The sequence below is a fragment of the Thunnus thynnus genome, chromosome 15 (assembly GCF_963924715.1).
Source record: "Thunnus thynnus chromosome 15, fThuThy2.1, whole genome shotgun sequence".
Taxonomy (NCBI): Eukaryota; Metazoa; Chordata; class Actinopteri; order Scombriformes; family Scombridae; genus Thunnus; species Thunnus thynnus.
Window position 1 is genome coordinate 17,568,864 of NC_089531.1, and position 23,341 is coordinate 17,592,204.

The 23,341-nt window shown below is 39.7% G+C and overlaps 2 protein-coding genes across 2 annotated transcripts in view; both read right to left on the bottom strand.

The window, feature by feature from the left end:
* Positions 1-353: 353 nt before the first annotated feature.
* si:ch211-199g17.2 (uncharacterized) lies at positions 354-8,823 on the bottom strand. Its single transcript, XM_067613128.1, has 12 exons — positions 8,672-8,823; positions 5,716-5,742; positions 5,530-5,601; positions 5,299-5,441; positions 5,088-5,210; positions 4,934-4,991; positions 4,424-4,738; positions 3,555-3,691; positions 3,329-3,430; positions 3,154-3,211; positions 2,647-2,712; positions 354-2,539 (listed from the first exon to the last, which is right to left on the bottom strand). The coding sequence occupies exons 2-12, from the start codon at positions 5,723-5,725 to the stop codon at positions 1,206-1,208; spliced, it is 2,418 nt and encodes an 805-aa protein (XP_067469229.1). The 5' UTR covers positions 5,726-5,742; positions 8,672-8,823; the 3' UTR covers positions 354-1,205.
* Positions 8,824-17,719: 8,896 nt separating this feature from the next.
* Positions 17,720-23,341, bottom strand: part of LOC137199046 (uncharacterized) — a 51,354-nt gene continuing 45,732 nt past the window's right edge. The window contains exons 45-49 of the mRNA XM_067613135.1: positions 22,537-22,668; positions 21,572-21,629; positions 20,930-21,004; positions 20,705-20,800; positions 17,720-20,554 (exon numbers count right to left, since the gene is read on the bottom strand). Coding sequence (XP_067469236.1) covers positions 18,483-20,554; positions 20,705-20,800; positions 20,930-21,004; positions 21,572-21,629; positions 22,537-22,668 — 2,433 coding nt within the window. The 3' untranslated portion in view covers positions 17,720-18,482. The remainder of the gene's footprint in view (positions 20,555-20,704; positions 20,801-20,929; positions 21,005-21,571; positions 21,630-22,536; positions 22,669-23,341) is intronic.

The window sequence follows — 23,341 nt, forward strand, 5'->3', positions numbered from 1 at the left end:
ATTAAGAGATGTGAATTAAAAGGAGAAACCTTACAATGTCGCCTTACACTGAAACCAAACCACACTACATAAAAACAAGGGGGGGGGGGTCTAAAAAGAAATCAACATCTGATCTCACATCCTTTGATTATATACCAGCCAACACAGATATGTCTCTAGCAGTGCACTAAATCATCTAAATGAGTCAAAATCATCCAGGATTCAGCAGTTTCCAATAACTTTTAGTGAAATCATATATCTGACATTGTTTCATGACCAGGTCACACAATTTCAGAAAATCCACTCAAGGATGTAAAGAGTAAAGTCCCGTTCGAATTATTCAGGTACAACTTGTATAACAAATCCAGCCAAAAGTAGTTCAATATATTTATTGACAATCATAAACCACGACCTCAGTGTGATTTGAAACCTCAATGATTTCTCTTTTTTGTTATTCTTAACTGATATAAAGCACTGAAAAACCAACAGCTTTATAAAGTTTGATGCATAACATTACTAAGCGTGTTTCTTATTCTCACTTTGTTTTGGGGATGTATGTAAAACCTCGTAATATAGTACATTGTGGTACTTTTCACTTAAAATTATCTAATTATCATCTGCTAATATGGCTTCAGTCAATTTTATTCCTCAGGTGTTATTATTGATATGCTTCATTATAAATCAAAAATGGTTTTGTTTATATGTAACCAGACATTATAAAAATTGAGCTATACTAATGGAATTAACTTAAAATTGACCTAGAGCCTGAAATTCAGAAGTAAAAAAAAAAAAAAAAAAAAAATCACATTCAAAAATGTAAAAGCACAGCATTTTCATTTCTGTCCCTTATTTAAACTGCAGTTTAGTCCATGCTTGTGTAAATGATTGAGTCATCACAATTTTAAGTTTAAAGTGGCCTCCCCTTGTTTCCAAGCATGTCAAAGAAACATTGTCACCATTTAGGCTCATTTTAGTTTAATGGTCCAAAAATCTGACCTTTTTCTCAATTTAGGTGAATGAAAAGTTAAAAAAAAAAAAAAGCCTTGTGTCAGTTTCATAGTAAAGTAGTCCGAGTATTTAATCATGCAATATAAATGTTAAAACTGAAAGTCAAAGGGGAAAATTCTGAGACATTTCTGAGATGACTATACAAGTTTTCTTTTAGAAAAACACAAAGTATGACAGCGCCATTAGAACCCAAGGCGGAAGTGAGTGGATATGTGGCGTCAGCGATGTGAGGTGCTATATGCAGAACTGGGATATGCAAGCACATATGGAGGTGCTCCAGCTACATTCCCTGAAATCATCCCACCTGACAAACCAGTGCCTCTGAAATTAAGATGAGAGCATGCTTCATAACACAGAGCTTGCCCAGGTGGGATGAATGCATTTGAATGGGACATATCACCACTTCCGCCGCTGTCGCCACTGACTGGATGACGAAAGAGCTGATCAGGGTTTGTCCTTTGTCCATTATTGTAACCGGGGTTAGACATCACCCCCCCGTGGCCTATTTGGACGCCTTGATAGGCCAAGGGTTGCGTCATATATCTTTGTGGCGCTGTTTGGACGTGGCCAATCATGAACTCCATGTAGGTTTGCAATCCTCTCTGTTCCATCTCAAGAAACTGTACTCTAGGGTCTGGTGCAATGCCATCACTGTGAACATGGGAATCTCCTATGTGAGGATGCGTGTTGATCCTAGTAGCATCTAAATGAGGAGCCAGTTCACCAGACAAACTGCGGTGCCCCACACTTCCCACAGGAAGACATGTATGATTTTGTGCCATGTACTGTGTAATGGGCTGTTGTTGGTAATAGTGTTGGGTAGCATTTGTGCTAATCTCGTGTCTCTCCCCTCTAGGTACATCCACTCTTGTGCCAACTTCATTCTGGAAAGTTGAATTGTACCACTGCTCAGAGAAATCCTCCTCACGTCTGTCGAAAGAGTGATAAGATGACTCCTCCTGCGTGCAGGACGCAGCAGGTAACTGCCCTTCATTTTGCCACTCTTTAGAAAAGTTCTTCTTTGATCTTCCTTGTGAACGATGCCATCTGTTGTAATTCCTTTCCTCGTAAGCCTTTTGGTTTTTTGTATTAGTTAGGTCTTCAGACTGGTTGAAGTAATCAAGGTAACCATCCACTTCTTGATACTGAGTGACAGTGATGTTTCTTTCTGGTCCCACGTATTGACCAGAGTCTGTATCTCCACTATCCAAGCCTTGCTGAAGTTGCGAGGGTGGACACATTGAGGTGTGCTCAGAGTGGTTAACGGCAAATGTACCAGAGTCACAGTCCGACTCACATTCCTCTGTCTGGGTCTCTGGCGAGGGAATGAGATCTGAGTCGGCTGAAGGGGAGTATGATGACACAGGGAGGCTGTCCGTGCTGAAAGACGTCCTCTCCAGCAGTACTGCACCTTTGGTGAGAGGTAGGCTTACCTTGAACACAGTATTAGTACCTTTCCTCATCTTTCTCTTTGATGTCATTCTCTCTTTTGACTGCACTAGAGCGCGTTTCTCTGCCATGCCTTGATTGAAGGTCTTGTTGACAATTTGCCCTTAAAGAAAAAGTGTAAATTGAACACAGAGAGGTTGAAAAGCAGCAGAAAACTACAAAAAACATTTTCCTCTCTTCAGATGAACTGTAGCTTTGAAGCACACACACCTTTGACAGCCATTTTCTTCTTTTGAATGTTATTGTGTGTCCATCCATTACACAGCATCTTTATACCTGGGAAAAATGAAAGACAATACAAGGGGTATACAAAGAAAAAATACAAACAAGCATATGTGTGTTCACAAAATGCACTGAGTTTGAGAGTAAGTAAGGAGTTCAAAATAGCATGTTTGAATGCTGGATAAGAACAATAACAGAAGAAGAAGAATGAAGCAGATAAAAAGGGGTGAATGATACAACAATAGATACTAAAAGGATAAGTTCCAGGAGGAAGAATGTTTCAAACTTGAGACCTTGTGGAGTATCATTTTTATGCAGAGCACCTATTCAAAAAATTAAAAGTAATAAGAACTAATAATGCGAGGGGGCAGAGAGTAAAATAATCTTGATACTTACATCACGAGTCCCTCCTCAAGAACAGAGAGTTGGGGCTAAAGAGGTGAATGGTTTATGGCCAAACAAGAAAACAGTGGATGGGCATGCATCTGTACTTACACCAGTGGTAACTTTTGCCAGTCAGTAGGATACAGAGGGATTCTGGTGCGTTTACCACCTAAGAACATGAGATGTTCAAATGAAGTAAAGACCTTTTTGTTAAAGAACTCAAGAGCCATTTAACACCCAGCATAACCAAGGCAGAATAATTTGTACATAAAAGTACATAAGATACCTCCAGCTCTCCTCGGCCCTCCTCTTGCTCCACTTTCTTGGCCAGTGATTGGAGATGCTGATTGTCATTAATATCTTCCACCTGCTCAGGATGAGATTCCATCTACACACAGACATTTTCACTGAGCTTGAAACTTACTTCTAGCATGTTGCCTACAGCCTTTGGTTAATGGTTAATGATTTTTGTTCTTGTTTCAATTTCAATTATTAATACACTACAAACTGACCAAAGAGTTGACAAGATGAGAAGTGCTGGTTAGGTGATCAATGATGTCCTTTTTGTTGACTCTGATGCGGCAGCAGTGACATAAGAAACAGTATGTACGGCCATCTTCACTTCTACACTCAACCACACTGAAAAGACCTGTTGCAAACATGTAAAAGCAGCTTTTTTTAAAGCAATAGTTTGACATTTTGGAAAATACGCTTATTCTCTTTCTTACTAAGAGTTAGATGAGAAGATTGACACCGCAACGAATGTGTAACTGGAGCCAGCTTAGCATAGCACAATGACTGGAAACACAGGGAAACAGCTAGCTTGGCTCTCTACAAAATGCCTACCAGCACTTCTGGAGTTAACTCAATGACACATATCTAATTTGCTTAGTCTGTACAAAAAAAGTGGTTGCCAGGAAACCAGCAAGTTACTAGTTCCAGTCAAGAAATAAGCTAAGCTTAACTAAGCTAAACTGCCTCTAGCTACATATTTACTGTACAGACATAAAGTAGTATTGATCTTCTCATCTAACTCTTGCCAAGAAAGAGAATAAGCATATTTCCCAAACTCAAACTATTTGTTTAAATGATCCACATTCATAATATATATGCAGTAGCACTCATCAGTAGAATTCTCAGCAGAAAATCCACTATGAAGTACTGATGTCCAACACCTATTATTGGTGATGGTGCAAGGAACAATTATTTATCTTAATATACTTTTTTGTTAATTCTAAACAGCTTCGGTGCATTAAAATGATCAATATCATTTTAATGCAATTTTCTTAATCCCACAACCAAAATTTGAACTTTTCATGATGTTTAAATAACTTTTAATTAACTGTAGCACCTCTAGTTGCTATTCTTTATTCATGCTCACCAATAAGAGGCTTGGTTCCTGTGTAGCCATCTAGAAAGCTGTTGCTGTTCGCTGACATCTGAGTTTTGTCTAACTGTGATGTAGAGATGTTATTTAACCAGCTGTTTGAGTTGACAGAAGAAGCTACAGTTGACTGGATTAGAGATGGAGGCTTGTTAGTTTGTGCTGATGTCTTATGTGATCTCTTGGACTGTCTCCGGAGGTCCTGGCCAAGCAATACAATCCTCTGTGATTGGACAGTGTAGCGCTCCAGCTGCGTTCTCTCAGGGTCACTCTGCCCCTGTCCGTGTCTTAAGGAATTTATCAGAGTTACTGCTGTGGTGTTTGAGAGAGGAACAGACACATATCAAGTAAGACTGAGGCACAAATGGAAATAATGCAAAAAATATGTTAACAAAAAGGGTGACAGACAGGAAATGAGAAGACCAAGGGTGAGATTGGAGGGGTGGACAAAGCAGAAGTTGAGAACCGTTGTTCTTAACAAGTGAATCGTTACAGATAAAGACTGACCGTCACTGTCACTGTGTCTTGCCATCTTCTGGAACACAGCGTCTCCAACCTCTAACAACTTCATATGAGGGTGCAAAAAATATGAGCACTCATATCCAAAACTCTTATCTGTTTGCACATAGAAACAAAGACATTCACAGTCAAGCTAATATACCTTGATGTCCCCAGGTCCCTCTTTTCCCTCAAGCACCTTGGCCGTCTCCATCAGTGGCCAGGCCAGCAGAGACAGGTCCGCGTTCTCCTTCCATTCAGATGCAAAGTGGGGGTGCCTGGCTTTCTGTCAAGTAAAATACCAACAGTTCATAATCTATAAATCACTGAGCAGCTCATAAACTTGCCATTATGACTTCTACAATACTACTTACAATGTAGTTGTATCTGTGGAGACTTCCCATAATGTGGTTCCGCATGTCTGCCATACTAAGTCGACACACACACACCTCACACAGGTACAGCGCTTCTCTGCCGTCTGATCCCGTCTTCACACATTCTATAATGCTGCTCAGGCCTGAATGTGCACAAAATGACACAAACTGTTTCAATGCACACAGGACACACAGAGCAAACACGCAAAGTAGAGATTTGTTGCTACAAACCAATAATGGGTTGTAGTCTGTTCTTGTTGTTCAGATACACCTTCAGAGAGTCAAACAGCTCGCTAGAGACTCCTACAGAGAATGCATAAAACAAACATAATTACAGGACAAAAAAGCATGATTAAATGGTCTAAGAATGGTAGCTCAACATGCACAGAGTGAAATACTTAGCTCTTTGAGTCCCACCTCGCTGCATGCTTGTAGAATCACAACCTGCACAAAGGTGAAATTGGAACTTAAGTTATGAGGATTCAAATTCAGATTATTCTTTCTGAGGGAAAAATTCATGTGCTTGTGTCGGGATGAAAATGTTTATTTTTCTCCTAAAATAATATGGCAAAGTATAGAAATTTATAGGAAAGGGTTAGATGCACCAGAAAAGTAGGTAAGAGGAGAAAGAACCAGGGTCAGCCTAATGTGGAAATTGTCTGAACAAACAGAAACTAAACACACATATGAAATAATACACAAAACACTGCTGGGTTGAAGATTAAAAAAATATTATTGTACAATAAGGAGACAGAACACACAAAGATTTGCATGTTCGTCTCATTGAACAAAGAGCGACCCTACTCTATTTTAGCTGCAGAGGGAACAGAGAAATGATCTGTGATTGGTCAATGTATCAGCTTATATGATTACAGCCAATGGCAAACAGCCATGAGGTATACATTTTCATGCCCATGTAAGCTAGATAAGAGCCACATCTCCCAAAGACACAGGAATGCAAAAACCATAAGCTATGTGTGGCCTTTGACCCCTTAACCTGTCCTGTTTACTCCAAGACCCAGGATGTTACCTTATCTGAGCCTAAGCCAGAATGGAAAGAGAGGAATTGGCCTCCTAAAACACATTCCTTCTCTCCAGGACAAGCACTCATTAACAGAGCAAATGATCATCCTTGCACAACCATGCATATTAAAATGATAAGCCAATCCTTTGGTCTTTCATTACCTTTACAAGCCAAGGAAACCTTCTAAATTTACTATGACAGGAATGCAATTAAACATCTTTGACCATCATCATCGTCATCATACTATTTACTCTACCAACTACACCAGTCCCTATGTAGAAGCATGGTAATTTATCTTCATATATTAATCACTATACCATATAATTTTACTTATTCATATTGTGCATGTCTCTATTTCGCTCACCAAAGCTTACCAAAATATATACTTTCAATACAAAACCACAGCTCTAAATGATCAAACAAAAAGTAAGGCTGAAACAATATTTTGCATATAATTTTCTCACCACATAGTGCCCTAACGTCATGATCAAAGATGCAACACACAACACCAAGCACCTTTACATAATGAATTAAAAAATATCGTTACCATTAATGTTACCATACTATGTTATTAATTTTACAACTAACGGTGAGCAACTTTGATGTTGCTGTATTGAAATCTGTTGATTTTATATCAAAATACTAGAAAATGAAAATATTTAGTTTTGTATAGTAATCTTATATACATATAGGATTATGTATAAATCCTATGGAATGAATATCTTGTCATATTTTGAAACTGAAAAAAAGCATCAAAAGGTTGAAACTCTTACTTGAAAGCGTGAAATCTAATAAAAAAAAGATTTTGCAAGGTTGAAACTAAGTTTTGAAGGCTTGCATAATGTTCTGATAGGCTGAAAGAAAATGTTGAAATGTCTGCAAACATTATTTTGTATTTGAGTTTTCCTTCTTCATAACTGCAGCACTCTTTTTCTCTGACACATTTTCAGAGCTTCAGATTTGTCAATGGTCTCTCGCAGTATTAGTGCACTTTCCAGGTTTGAAACCTTGTAAATGGTGATCTGAAAACTGGTGCGCACATGTTAGGTTTTGAAACGTTGGCTCTCTGAAGGACAAATCTTTATGTTGAGACTTCTGTGGATGTATTTTGCGACCAAATAGCAGACTGTTCTTTCAGAGCTGAGTTTACAACAATCACTTTTCAGACATCTACCCACACAGTTTCGAGCTTCTGAGCAACAGCATTTCCTTTTTTTCAGACTGTCGGATTCAGAGTTTCACACCAGAGCTGTGAGACCACGGATGTCACCTCGAAAACAAAGTAATACACCTAAAACAGTGACAAATTTGAAACTCTGAAAATGTGTTGGAGAAACACTGTGCTGCAGTTGTGAAGAAGGAAAAACTCAAATACAAAATCGTGTTTGTATTTTTTTCAGCCCATCAAAACATCATGCAAGCCTTCAAACCTTAATTTCAATTTTGCAAAACCTTTAATTAGATTTCAAGCTTTCAAACACTGAGTGTCAACCTTTCAAAGCTTTTATTCAGTTTCAAAATATGACATAGTATTCATCCCATATTATCCTGCTTGTATTTGGACATTAAATCCGTAACCATAGATACAAATACTGCAAACTGTGGCTCCAAACTGAACGATAACCACCAGATGGCGCTGCAATAACATCAGACTGTTAAGACAGGATACACAAGATAGTGGTCCCCCCTACAATCAGGATGTCAGACATTTTTTATGTTGTGTATTCTCAAAAAAAAAAAAAAAAAAAAAAAAAAAAGACAGACATGCATTTGACACCGAATCTCACAAACTTTAGCTTGTTGTTGTTTAAGTGTCACCGAATTAAACAAATAGCCCCTAATTTGTAATTTACAGAGGAATATGAAGTGTCACGTTAATCTAACAGTTGTAATTTAGTTTAAGTTACATACACTGCAGGTCATTGGCTTTTTTCTGTTTGTACTCTCTGTTAAACCGAGACATAAACTAGTTTTATGTGCTCCCAGCTGGACTGAAATTATTCACTTTTTCACTGCGCAAACTGACGTTAACGGTGAATGTTCTCAACAGCCGTTCACTGACTTCAACTGCCAATTAACGTTAGCTAATTTTATTATTAGCGCTAAAAAGTTAACTTGTTAGTAACAATCTAAAACGTAACGTTAGCGTCAATTGTCTGTCATATTAAACTATGTTTAGATATGCTCCTTGCCAACTGTTTTCAAGAGAAAGTGACGATTATTCACCCAACAAGTTCCAGTTGTCTAGTGTAGACCAACTTTTCAGTTGAACAATCAAAACCAACTAAACTTCAGCCGTCGAAACAAATCTAATTACCGTTAATTTGTTGATAAGGTAAAGGCACTTACCGAAAGAAAGTTAGTGTCTGTTTGTTGCTTGGTCAAGGAAATCTGTGCAGTTGGGTGAAGTCCGCGAAACGACGTTGCCAAACACGCTCAGAGAGCATGCAAATATTGTGATTACACATCAACCGCTGCTTACGTTCCAGTTTTACCGAGTGGGCATGAACGTCGCAGCAACCTCTGTCTCTTCGACCAATCAAATCAAATCAATCAAGTGCGTGCGTGCGTGCGTGCGTGCGTGCGTGTGTGTGTGTGTGTGTGTGTGTGTGTGTGTGTGTGTGTGTGTGTGTGTGTGTGTGTGCGCTAATTACCAATCTAAGACTTATTTAAGACTTTTATTTACCCCTACACCCTCCATCCCCCTGACCATTGTCATCATACTTGATACCCCAAAATAGTCACAAAGTCACAATACACAACAGGGAAAAGGGTTGATAAAAATATATCAAAAATAGCAACTAGCTAGTAATGCAAGACAGTCGATGAAGAAGAATTTCTTGCCAATTAAAGGCTAGCAGTTAGGATCCCCTGTGTGTTTTTCACATTTTACATTGCTTGCTGTTTTCATGCTATACTGTAAAAGTTTTATTGGGGATATTTAGATGAGGGATATATTTTAACTTCCAGTCTTATTCATAAACAATCACCGAGCACTTTATTAAGAACACTTGTGCAATCTAATGCAATGTAAACAGTATGGGAACTGTTAAGTACTTCAGGTTCTGATACTCTCTTCTGGATTACGACATCTACTGCTTTGATGCAGACACCTTGTTTCTCGGTCAGGATTCATGGCTGCAGCTGGGAGGTTTGTGTTTAGGCATCCCAATCTGTTTGCCCGCTCCTTATGTCTGTTGAACATCTCACAGCCTGTATGTATTGACCCTGTGAACACATACAGCATACAGTCAGTAACCTGTATCTGCCGCTGAGTAAGGAATGTTGTGGAAATTGCCTGCAAACACTCAATAATCATTAAATAACGCACAAAACACTGACAGGTTGAAGATTAAAATATATTATATACAAATATATTGGAGACCATAAATTGATACAAGAGTCAGAGGGAAGTGTCTCAAAGGAGAGAAGAGCTCAGTGTCTTTATAATCCTCAGCAACACAAAGAAGCCTTACATGATTAGCCTCTTGGTGTTTAAAGACAACCAACCTATAGAAAAATGCCTGCATACAGTAGGGAAAACTACTAGAATTCGATACAAATAGGCTTTCTATAGAACCACAGGCAAACAAGAACACGAGACTGAGGGCCCCTCGAAGAATTATCCACGAGATGTATATCAAGACAGCACATCTATCCCCTGAAACCACATAACACAACCTCCTTAAGATATATTTGGCCAATATACAATGAATAAATGATAACTCTTAGTGTTTCATGTTAGTTTACTTTCACACCAGTTTTAATTAAACACTCACCAAGCACTTTATGAGGAACATCTGTACAATCTGATGCAATCCAAAACAACAGATCTGCCATAAATTCTACTTTCTACAAAGCTTATACATTTTCATTTTTTGTTGACATTGTCAGAAAGGTGATAATTCTACTTAATGTTTATTATTGAGGTTGTAGTGGGTGGTGGTGGTGTACTGGATTGCATTATATTGAATGGTGTTCCTAACATGTTGTCCACCCCATTAACATACATGAGGGGGGCCACTATGTAGACATGTTTCTTTGTGGGAACTGCTGAGTACTTCAGGTTCTGGATTACGACTTCTCCTGTGATGTAGACATCTTGTTTCTCGGTCAGGATTAATGGGTGCAGTTGTGTTCAGGCATCTCAATCTGTTTCCTGTTCCTTGTCTCTTGGACAGCTGAAAGCCTGCATGTATTGACCCTGTGAACTTTAAACTTACAGGCATAATTAAAACTAAACTGACCCGCCACATTCTGATTACTTACACGTCTCTGTTTTTGTTCCAAACTCTAGTTTTAATTCCTACATTATTTCAGTTTTTCAGCAAGCATCTCCTGCAAAGTCTTAACCTTAAGAAAAAAACAAATATCGGTCACCAATTGCAAACATTCTTCTCCAATATTATGAAATTCTTGGGTCTCGGGTTACGACTGAGGAAACACCCGCTGTAATATTTTGGTACCACACAGTATAGAGTCAGACACCTGTGTCTGCTGCTGAGTAAGGAAAAGGCAGAGTTTTTACAGTGTTTGACCAGATGTCTTCTTTGGCATTGGCACAGAGACAATATGTTAAGAGTACAGCGTCTTGGTTTTGTGAGAGAAAGATAACACAAGGTTGTAAATGTAAATGTCAAAAAGGTTAACTGAGACTCAAAGTTTTCTTGTAGTTTTGTCCGGATCAGGAAACATTTTGGGGTGAGATCACTGAAAACTTTTTATGAGGCAGGTTTCATTCTCAGATAGATGCAAGACTTGCTAAAGAGTCATACATTAGTTGAAATCTAACAGTGCAGTGTAAAATTTGATTCTTTTCACAGCTGAACTCAGATCAGAATAAATACACGAAATAGAGAAACTCACGCTGAAGGACAGTGGTGTCGGATTGCTTTGTCTCAAGGATACATACACTGTGACAAATGTCCTTATCTACAGAGTTGGTTATGAGAGGTTATGTTGCCTCTTAGGCTGGCATAGCTTTCATCAGGTGCTTACAGGAGTTATTAGTTAATGGACCAGTGTGTAAGATTTAATGGCATCTAGTGGTGAGGTTACAGATTGCAACAAACTGAATACACCTCCCTCTCCCTTTCTAAGCATGGAGGAGGACCTACGATGGCAGAGAAACTCGTGAAAAACACAAAAGGTTCTCTCTAGATCCAGTGTTTGGTTTGTCCATTCTGGGCTATTGTAAAAACATGGCGGCGTCCATGGAAGAACTTCTCCCCATGTAGATATAAAGGGCTCATTCTAAGGCAATGAAAACACAACGATTCTTATTTTCAGGTGATTATATACAAATTAAAACATACTTATGAATATTATATTCCATTTCTGCCAAGTCTTTTCTGCTAGATGCCACTAAATTCTACACACTACACCTTTAAATCAAACACTTCAGGAGATATGATGGTGAGAGATCGAAGAATCCTTTAGAACACAGGCCAAATTCACTCCCTCATCAACAGTTGTGATGCGTTTGGAGACTGTCCAACATATTTCCATTCTGTAAACACAAATCTGTGTCCACAATCCACACAACATTAGACGAAGCACGTCCTGAAGAAAATCTGTTGAAAAAATACTTCAAGGCTGAAGAAAAACACTTAATCAAGCAGAGTTCCGTGCAATAATAGATTTGCTATGTATTCAAGCAAATACAAGTAAACTGAGGCTGGTTCATGAACACAGACACTAAAGCAAAACAGAACAATTTCTTATATACCTAATGCAGCTCCTCCCAATGTAGACCCTATTCCCTATAGGGTACTTCCTATTTTCCAGATTCTAGGAATTATCCACCATTAGTTACAATTTCCTCCAAATTGACAATCTGCCCATAATGACTTCATAGGTCAGGAATGCTGGCAGAAGTCCAACTTAACCTTATTTTCCACCATTATCTCTGGTCTTTACTATGAAAATAAATGAGGGGCCTATAGGCCTTTTATGATCAGTGTTGAGGACTGATGCTATTCTGCCTGATCTGGTCCTCGCGTGTTCTTTTAAATAAGCAATAGGAGAAGATATTGTTAGGCTCAAAATCAGCTTTATTTTAATACCAGTAGAATATGCAATATTACAGAGCTCTGGGTCTGACTATAGTTTCCCTGACAAGCAATAGAGTGTCTGTCAGTTCACGAAGTCTGATTCACTATATCTCCCTGACCCAGTATTTTATAATACATAGATCAAGAAATGTGCAACCGGGGTGTTGTCGTCTTCTCATTGGTTGACCGCATCCTGCTTCTCCTTTTCGTGGTATCTGACTCCATACCTTCGGCAACGCCTCTAGGTGATCTGAAACTTCAATCGTCAAGAGACAAACATCCTGCTTTGCACAACCTATGGATCAACATCACCTGTCTCTTAGAGTGCACAGCTTAAAAACTTGAGGCTACACGTGGCATTGTTTTTCACAGTTGAATGCACCCCACTCCCACGCTTCCTGTTTTGTTAGCTGAGAGCAGAAGTTGAAGTTAAGCTGACCTATTACTAAATTCTGGGAACATGTGAATTGTAAGTTTCTTACGTCCAGTACTTTTCCACTTCACAGTCCACAATGTTCAAATACAGTATAATAAGCTTTCTTTCACACAGTATAAAAAATGGATCTAATATCTAAAACACCTCTATTAAAAATAAGCTTATAAAATCTCTTTGCTAAAAAGCAAATCAAAATCAAATCAAATCAAATCAAATTTATTTATAAAGCACATTTAAAAACAACCACAGTTGACCAAAGTGCTGTACAATAAGATATCAGGAATAAATTAAAACAACACAACAGGGTAACAGCAAACAAGAAACAAGAACAAATAGAAAACAAATAATAGTGGAACACTGGGTTTTAACGACAGTCAAAGGCCCTAGCGAACAAGTGAGTCTTTAGTTTGTCCTTAAAAGTGTCTAGGGAAGGGGAACACTTAATTCCAAGAGGTAAACTGTTCCAAAGTTTTGGGGCAGCTACAGCAAATGCACTGTCACCCTTACCCCTCAGCTGCGATCGAGGGACAGCGAGCAACAGTTGGCCAGAGGATCTAAGAGATCTGGTGTTGTGAAGGGGGCAGATGAGCTCAGACATGTACTGGGGCGCCAGGCCATGTAGAGCCTTAAAAACAAATAAAAGTACCTTAAACTCAGTCCTATACTTGACTGGTAACCAATGCAGGGAGACCAGTATAAGTGTGATGCTGTCTCTCTTTCTTGTGCCAGTTATTAGCCGTGCAGCAGCATTCTGCACTAGTTGCAAACGAGACAGGGAAGACTGGCTAATACCCAAATAAAGGGCATTGCAATAGTCCAGACGGGAGGAAATCAGAGCGGTTGTGACAGTCTTCAAGTCATTGAATGAGAGGAGTGGTTTCAATTTGGCAATGTTTCGTAGGTGGAAATAACAACCTTTCATAACAGAATTAATTTGTTTATCAAATTTTAGAGCCGAACAGACGTGACTTTTTAGCATTTATTAACTGACTGTACTGTACTGACAACTTACTACTAACCTTTTCCTCTGCCCCGCTTGCATCCACCGTCACTTCTCTGCCCCTCGCTCTTTCCCACTCGCTACGCAAACATACTCCTTAACGGAGCCGCGCTACCAATAGCTTCCCAGGCAACGACAGAGGTTGACTCCTGTACCGGAACTGCGCTGCACAGAGACTCCCAAACGCTGTCGATTTCTAAATGAATGGATATTCATTCGGATATCAAATATTAAATATTTTTTTTGGCCTGGCGGGGGTTTTCGTTGTTATCATTGTGGAGAAACAGATTCAGTAAACGTTCAGTAGAGTTAGACCCAGTGGTCTCCTTTAGGTTGGGCGAGTTCAAAGTTTTGAAAACAATGGGGGTGTTTTGAATACACCCGTTTTCACAGGTAATTTGTTAGTCTGTCCCTCCCGCCGCAGGAAATAATGGATTACTCCTGGAAGGCTACTGATGTAGCACTTTTCTCCTTATGAAAATAACACGGAGATTATTCGACCAATGAGAATTTAGTCGGACGAGAGCATATCAACCAACTAATCAACCAGTCGACCAGCAGACTACAGCCCTACCGGATAGCTTCTGGTCTGGAATTACAGGTGGAAGAAAACCAGGTAAACACTCTAATCTATACCATGGGAGAAGAAGCTGAGGACATGATAACTTCACTTCGCTTGACAGCGGAGGAGATGAGTGAGTACAGCACAGTCAAAGCTAAGCTAGAAGGACATTTTGTAGTTCACAGAAATATTATATTTGAGCAAGCCAAATTCAATCAGAGACAACAAGAAGCAGGAGAGCATATAGTGACACATTGCCTTTTTGGGCTCAGTGGGTGCAGGTGGTGACAAAAGCTGGCTCACAGAAGTGAAAATAAATGGCCATGAATCTGAGTTCAGAATAGATACAGGCGCTGATGTAACAGCCAAGTCAGATAAAAGTCTCTATGGAGCTGGAAGGAACCGCCTGCAGGTGAGAGGAAAATTCACAGCCACACTGAAAACACACAACAAGAGCACAGTGGAAGATGTGTATGTAGTCTCAGGTCTGAAGTCAGGTTTTTTTGGGGGGTACAGCAAGTGTAGCACTTGGACTGGTTGCCAGAGTGCATGCCATTCCCTGGACTCCACTGCATCAGTTAAAGAGCAGTATCCTAAACTTTTGAAGGGCTTGGCAAAATGGAGGGGGAATATAAGATTGAACTCAAGCCAGATGTGAAATCATTTTCCCTGACCACTACAAGAAGAATCCCTCTACCTCTCTTGCCCAAAGTGAAGCAGGAACTGGCTCGTCTGGAAGACCTGGGTGTAATCTCAAGGGTTGAACAACCCACAGACTGGTGCACCAGAATGGTGCCTGTACCCAAACCAAATAACACAGAAGTGCGCAGATGTGTCGACCTAACAAAACTGAATGACTCAGTCAAGAGAGAGAGGCACATGCTCCCCTCAGTCGAGCATACACTTGGACAACTAGAGGGTGCTAAGGTGTTCTCAAAGCTCGACGCCAACTCTGGATTTTGGCAGATCCCCTTATCCAAAGAATCTGCGCTCTTAACAACATTTATCCCGCCATTCGGCAGATACAGGACTTTGATGTGGGACTCTAATTAGCTGAACATAGTTATTAAAAAGGAATGCATTCCCAGATATAGCTATTTGACTGTACAGTACAGTACAGTACCCAGAAAGGGAGATGTAGTGTTATCAGTTGTGTTTTGGTACATTTCTGCCACCTATTGGTCAGAGACTGGAAGTGTCCTGTAATAGGGTTTTGTGGAATATAAAGTTACTTGGAAGAAAACAACAGAAAACATGCTGTTGGGCTCTCATATTTTTCCCTCCATCACCACATAACAATCACCAGGTTCTAATGGGAGGTATAGCTGTGTATCATCTGCGTAGCAATGATAGGAGATATAGTGCTTATTGAAGATGGAGCGAAGAGGGGGCATGTATAAGGTGAATAGGATGGGCCCAACAAGTGAAGGCGGGGGCATTGTAGGCAGGAGGTGAAATAGTGGAACGGATGTTATTAATTTTACTGATGAAAAATTGAGAAATCCATCGCAAATCAAGGACTTTATTTGTTGCAATTATGTTTTAGCAAAGGTATCAATCATAACAAGAAAATATTCTTCATCAGTAAACACATACATTGTCCTGTATGATTAGCAATGAGTTGCTTACACACATGCTACATGGACCTTTAATGATCATTACCATGAGTTTCTATTCTCATCTCCTGCCTTATTGTATTCCATAGGAAGTTACTCTCTCCTGACCCCTGACCCCAACCCTCTTACTGTATATTGCATCACACACTTGTATTTTATTGACTTAAAAAATACACCACACACATTGAGGAACTGTGATAATTCATGTATCTCGGTTGTTGCCCATGAACACACATTTAGATATGGGTCTTCATCCCACAACACACACGTTGATCTTCAATTTTCCAGTAGCTGTATCAGGAAACCAGTCATGATTAATTTCTTGTAGAGCTCTGGCCTTGATGCGATTCCTTGCATGACTTTTTTTTGACTCTCTGACAAATACCACACATGTGGAGCAGGACGGGCTCAACCTGAAAACCTGACTGATGAAACAAAACATGAACAGATTATGCTTCTTCTACTCCCCACCATTACTTTTATGCTACTCTCGGGGACTGTGTGCATATATCTCAATATGAGGAAGTCTAGAACCAGACGTCCCCACATATACTGTAAAGGAATATTCATACACAGTCATACATGCATATCTTCCACCTGTGCTTCTCCTGCCTTATGTCAAAATCATAACAGCATATTTAATAATACATATGCTAGAATGACTTATTTCATATGTAGCATTGCATAAATTTAACATCTTAGATATGTAGTCAGTTTTATCGCTCCTGAACTGACCACATGAGATTCAATACCAATCCTTAATTCCCGATTTGTCAACAACCCGATTCTCTTGTTTAATCTCGGGGAAATTCTTTGGGGAAAGACAGCTGCTTCATTTCAGAAACTTTTCCCACAGAGCTGAACAATACACACAGTATCTGACACCATGAGGTCAACTTGTGCACACTCTGTCTGTTACTCCCACTCCCGTTATCTCACAGGTGACAGCTTTCTCATGCTCCACACTTTCCCATCCTGCACACACACAGTTTTAAGTCTTAGCATTGTGATTATAGAATTTTTTCCTCACTCTACAGTCTTCATAATAATAATCCTTTTTCGTTTTTTTTTTTTTTTACAGTCCTGACCAATAACTAACTGCAAACTGTGGTTGATTGTGATGCAGACTTAGTAACTAGAGCACAAGGTTAAATCAAAATTAAATATTTTGTTGTAGCTGAGCAATCTTAGGAATTATAGATGAAAAATCTGACAGATAAGGCTGGAAAGAAATCCAAGACAAACATTTAATGAGTGAGAGGGTCTGTGTAGATTGAATGGTGCATATGATGGGCACATGAGCATTGACAGAAAGTTTTAGTCCTGCTTTTTCTATCGAAGAAATCCGATTCATCAGACTCATTTACTTTTTTTTTCTTTTTAACATCATGCTCTAATTAAATACAGGAGTCTCTTTCAAAGAGTGGAGGCTGTGCAGTGGACTGGAAAACTACTAAAGGCAGCAGAGGATTTATGATTTTATAATCCCACTTCATCAAACAAGCATCTGTTTACATCTCTAAATCAAACTGCCCTGAAGAAAGCAGATGTTACCATAGCAAGATTCATGAGCTTTAAACAATGAGATTTACTTCATGTTCAGTGTAATTTCTGTTTACAAAAACATACAAAATACAAGTGAACAAAATACAAGAGAAATTTAAGTAAACTAATTTTAGCCATTTTTATGTATACAAGTATACAAATATATTCACATTCAACAAAAGATCTCAATTTTACAGCAACTTTATTAAAATGAACAAAATATGAATATAAAAGTACAAAAATAACAGTAGATGACTTTAAAAAAAAAAAAAAAAGTCTATTAAAAAGTCAGTTTAAGGTGTGTCAGGATTTTGTACCAATCTTTCCAACTATAAAGTTCAAAAAGAACAGTAGAACAATGTTGTCCCTTTGAATGACAGATGTGAAATGAAAACTGTCCATTTAAACATGACACACTGCTTGTGGCAAGAAAGAAAAACTACCCAATATTTGAAAACAAATAAAACTTGAGCATTTAATGCTACGAAGATGCAAAAAATGTAATACTTCATTGAAATTAAAGTTGAACACTGAAACAAATTGTATCTGTCACAGCTCCAGCTGTTACACCTTGACAAGCTGAAGGGGTAAGGAATAATGGAAATGTGTCTTCTCCTTTCAACATCCAGATAAAAAGCTCAGAAGCACGAGTGCCTTCTTAGCCACACATAAAAACACACTAATAAATCATTTGCACCACATTTGGCATGGTGGGACATCTTTTCCTGAGATGACACTAGTGCACTGGTTAATATCCTGTATTGAATACTGATACAGGTTGGCTGTAGGAGGATAGTGAATGACTAGAAGGTCAAGGAAAACCTGAGGAGTGCTCTGTGTTATTATGTTGTGACTGTTCTGCATTGGAACGATTCTGTTGGTTGCTGTATTCATTCAGGTGAATGCTGATTTGCTGGAGATGCAAAAGTGACCAATGATGATGCCTGCTTAGACGGTGTTCCAATCACTACTCCAGCCAGTCGGGGCAGCAAGTGTCCATGAGTAGTACTGCTGCTGCTGCGTCATCAGCTGTTGCTGCTGCTGTTGCTGATGCGTCATCAGCTGCTGCTGTTGCGGTTGATGTGTCATCAGCTGCTGCTGCTGCTGCTGATGCGTCATCAGCTGCTGCTGCTGCGGTTGATGTGTCATCAGCTGCTGCTGCTGCTGCGGTTGATGTGTCATCAGCTGCTGCTGCGGCTGCATCATCAGCTGCTGCTGTGTCGTCATCAGCTGCTGCTGCTGCTGATGCACCGTCATCAGTTGTTGCGGCTGTGTCATCAGCTGTTGCGGCTGTGTCATTAGCTGCTGCTGCGTCGTCATCAGCTGCTGCTGCTGCTGCTGCTGCTGTTGCGTCGACATCAGCTGCTGCTGCTGCTGTGTCGTCATCAACTGCTGCTGCTGCTGCTGCTGCTGGTGGTGCGTCGTCATCAGCTGCTGCTGTGTCACCAGCTGCTGCTGCTGCATCACCATCAGTTGCTTCTGCATTTCCAGGCTCATCCACCCTGGGGGCACTGGAGTTGCTAAACTGTGTCCAAATGATGGCAGACTAAACCCATTTCCTTCCTGCTCTGGGTAATTCTTACTTTGGTGTAAACTCCCAGAGTATACAGAAGGGGTGTCTAGTGTCGTGTAACCTGCAGCAGCCTCAGATGAAGGAAAACCTGAATGCCCATTTGTGACATATGCCATGTAGCTAAAATGACCATAACCTCCTGAGGCTGGCTGAGCACCTCTGTGCACCTCAGTGTGATCCTGTTTGTTATAGCCGCCCATAAACTGCTGGTTTGTAGGGTCTGGCATGACAGTTGTGATGGTTTTAATGGGAAACTGACAAACCTCAGTGCTATAAGTGTTGCCTCTTGGCTGTGGCATCTGACCTGAATTATGGTTGGTGGCTACACGACCATAACCCAGAATAGGTGTGATCTGGCTCACATTTCCAAACATGCTGTGAGCAGTATCACTTCCCTGGTGTTTTTGGTCACTGGAGTTGGCAGTGCCAGCAGTAGGTAACATGGTACCAGCAGCCTGGTTGCCTTCGGTTAAATAGCCTTCAAAAGATGAGTTAATGGCAGAGATGGCACAGCTGCCATTAGGGTTGACTCGTTGGTTCTCATAGCCCAAGACCACAGGTGCTGCTGTTGAAATCATTCCCTCCAATGAGTTAGTGGATGGTGGACATTTCTTCACTTGAGCTTTAACCACTTGAATCTTTGAATCCCATCTCTTTTGGTTTTTTGCCACTTGAGATCCAGCCAGTACACATTTTGAGTCTTGTCTATTTGTCACACCTTTGGAAAAATTGGTAGCGCAAGAGGTAGTAATCTCAGCATTATCTAGATCTGACTTGCAAGGGCTCATCTTAGACTTCCTCTCTCTCATCAGAGCTTTTAAGCCTTCAAACTTTGTCAAGTCCACCATGGACATGGTTAGTCCATCAGGTCCAAGCCATGTGTCTTGGCCAGTAGAAGAAAGTGGTGCAAGGGTCGCAGCAGGGTTAACAGAAGTGGAATAAGACGTTGATTTGGGGCTGGGCTGACTGATAGGTTGCAGTGAGCTGTCTGTTCGTTTGGCTGCTAAAGGATCCTGGAGTTTGGGGCTATTGGTGCAAGGTCTGACCAGTGTTTCAACAGAAGCAACAGTTGGCCTTTTCCTGGTTGGAGAGTATTCATCACTAGGAGACAGGGACAGTGTTTGACTGGTTTTTGGACAAACAGTAGAAGATGAGAATTCTGACAACACCTCTGCCTGTTTCCCTTGCAAATCAGGCTGTGAGATACGATTTTGCTGTTGGTTGTTCAGTGATCTGAGTGTGTGAGTTTGCGTAGAAAGTTTTCTGCACGTCTCTTGGGGACTCAGACATGTGCTAGCACCAGGGTAAGAAGGATCAACAGAATTGGCCTTTGAGGGGACACTGCCCACATCTGGAGGACTCAAGATTCTTCTTTGTTTGACGCTATCCAAATCTCCAACCATTGCAACCTCTTCCAACCTATGTTTCCTTTTTCTTTGTCTTACACCTAAAAAACATTGGAAGAAGAATGAGAGAACACTACACTTTTAGGTGAGAGCAAGAAAATGATAAGCCCTGTTTTTGAGTCCTGCATATATCACAAGAAATTATTTCAATCATGTAATGTCAACATTGTAAGAAATGTGAAAATGCATACCGTTGTCACTGCTCTTGTCTGTCTTAGATGCTGGGGATGATTGCATCTCTCTGTGAAAAGATTCCTCTTGACTCTGCCAGTCCTCAGGCTGCTTGTCTGTGCAACAGAAACCAAAACTCACACAGCAGCTCACACCTATATGCTCTCTGTATTAATCACTTAAGTTTAGCTGTGTATAAGAATAATAAAAAGACAAGACCTTGTGACCGGGCTAGAGAGACTCACCCTTTTGTTGTGGAGTGCCAAGGGGTAGACAGATGTTCATTTTCTGCTCTTTGATGTTTTGCACCATTTCTAGAGCTATAAAAAGCAAAAAGGACAGTTGTTACTGTAAAGGAAAAGTACAATATGTATACTTAAATACAATATGTTATACTTATTCTGATACTTTGCTACTTATACTTTGGTGATATTCTATGATCTTGTGTATGGGTGCTACTACTTTGTAGAGATAATAGAGGCCAGCTGCACCTGTCCGTTCAAAGTACAATGACGGACTGTGTGTATGTGTGTGTAGACACAGGAAAAGGAGGCCAGCTGCACTGTCTGTTGAGAAGTACAATAACAAACTGTGTGTGTGTGTGTGTGTGTGTGTGTGTGTGTATAAAGATAATGGAAAGGGAGGCTGGCCGCACCTATCTGCTGAAGGTATAATAATGGATTGTTCAGAACCAGATTTTGTACTTTACCTAAGACAGCTTTCTCTATCTGTTGTTGGTATTGTACCCACTTGCAAGTGTGATATTAAACTCAGACGGAAATTCTCTGGTTTGTGAGTCTTATTACAGAAACTGCCCCCACAATACTCATCTGTATACTCCCACACACACCATAAACTAGACTGTTGAAGATTAAGTTGACTACTACCTTTACTGAATGGAGCTTTCTGAACATAGTCATATAAGTCCTTGCCCAGAATGACCCCCTTGGAAAGAGAAAACACAAACAATTAGCATAAAGAATGTGTATTTCTACTTTGTACATTAAGATTTCACAAATTTGTTTTAACTGCCTAGAGGAGCAGTTAAAGGTATACTATGCAGGATTTGGTTAGTTTGTAAACAAAGCATTCAAAGTTGGCCCCTCCTCCCTGGCTCAGAGAGGGAGAGGGAGACAGCGACACAGCAACACAGCAACACACACTTTTGACACACACTTCTAGTGGGTCATAAGTGATGATTGAGAGAGATTATTTTTGTATGAGTCTATTCATTCTTTTGTAGGGAAATTCTGCAGAGTATACCTTTAAACATATCATGTTCACCACAAAGGATGTGATTCCTTTCTCTGCTAATCAAAAAAACAATATAATCAAATATATATACACATAATACATACATACACATAATTTACCATGTTTTGTCTGAATTAGCTCAAGGACATTTGAGAACATACATAAAAAGTATTTTTTATGTGTTACTTAAATGTAACTGATCTTTGATGCCATGAACTTTTGACCACATTTGTATCTTTGAAACTGCAAAACATGTTTTTCTGCATAATAAGACAAGATGTTTGTTCACTGACAGGAGCGTCTGTGCTCTTTGAAAGAGGAAGGTCAAGGTATCAAAATAGCAAAGCTCTTCCTGACTTTCCCCACATCATGTTCCCCTGCGCTGATAATCACGCTCCACTGACATCACTCCCCCTCCCTTACATGCTCCTAAATCTACCCTCTTCTCAGCCATTTTCTTTGACTTTGTTACACTGCTTGTTGAAACAGTTTGTCTCCCGAGCACTCTCCAAGAAGACTGCTTAAGACAAACTCTGCCCTCAAGATCTTTGGTTGGTTGTGTTTTTTCCAACAAGGACACAAAGACCTAATAGGGTACCTGCACATCTATGTTTTCGCAACGCTCCCGTTCTGCGAGCATCTTGGCAACTTCATTTAAAAGTTGCAATCTCATCTCTTGGAACAGATCGGCTTTCCACAATGACGACAGATGATTAGGGTACTCTCTTTGCTGAAAGACAAACATTTAAATCATATTAAAAAATATTTGGAAGCAACATGTCAATGACTTTGAAATTTTAAACAATCTTGTTATTTAGAGGTTTTCAATGCATTACTGAGACGCCACTCACTAGGGGTGAAACAATTCTCAGTTTTTTCAACTACAATTTGTAATATCAAGAACAATTTGAAGGTAGACTAACTTTATAAATTAACTTCACATAGATTAAGCAAGTAAACAAAAATAAATACATTTTGTTGAGGACCAGTCTACATATTAACTAAGTAAACAAAAATAAATAAAAAACACTTCTCTTAAGACCAGTGTAAACAATAGTAAACAAAATTACCGCAGTTCCTCTAATAGTGGCCAGGGCCTTTATTCACATCAACTGCAGAGGGTATTAGGTCTTTATTGGAAGCTGGCTTATATTAGAGAGAGGCTGCATTTCTAATTCCCTCTGTTTGATAACGATATTTCCTCATATTTTAGTATGAAGCCTCCTTGTTTTCTCATCTGCTTCTCTTCACTCTGTTAATTTTTTGTTGCTGCATTACTGGTAATTATGGTAATCGACTAACTTTTCTCTTAGCTTTCTGCTAACTTGAATGGGGATAAAATAATTTAATTGTGTGGCTTTTCTAGACTTTCCAAATGTTATCAGGCCAAATGGATCAAATTC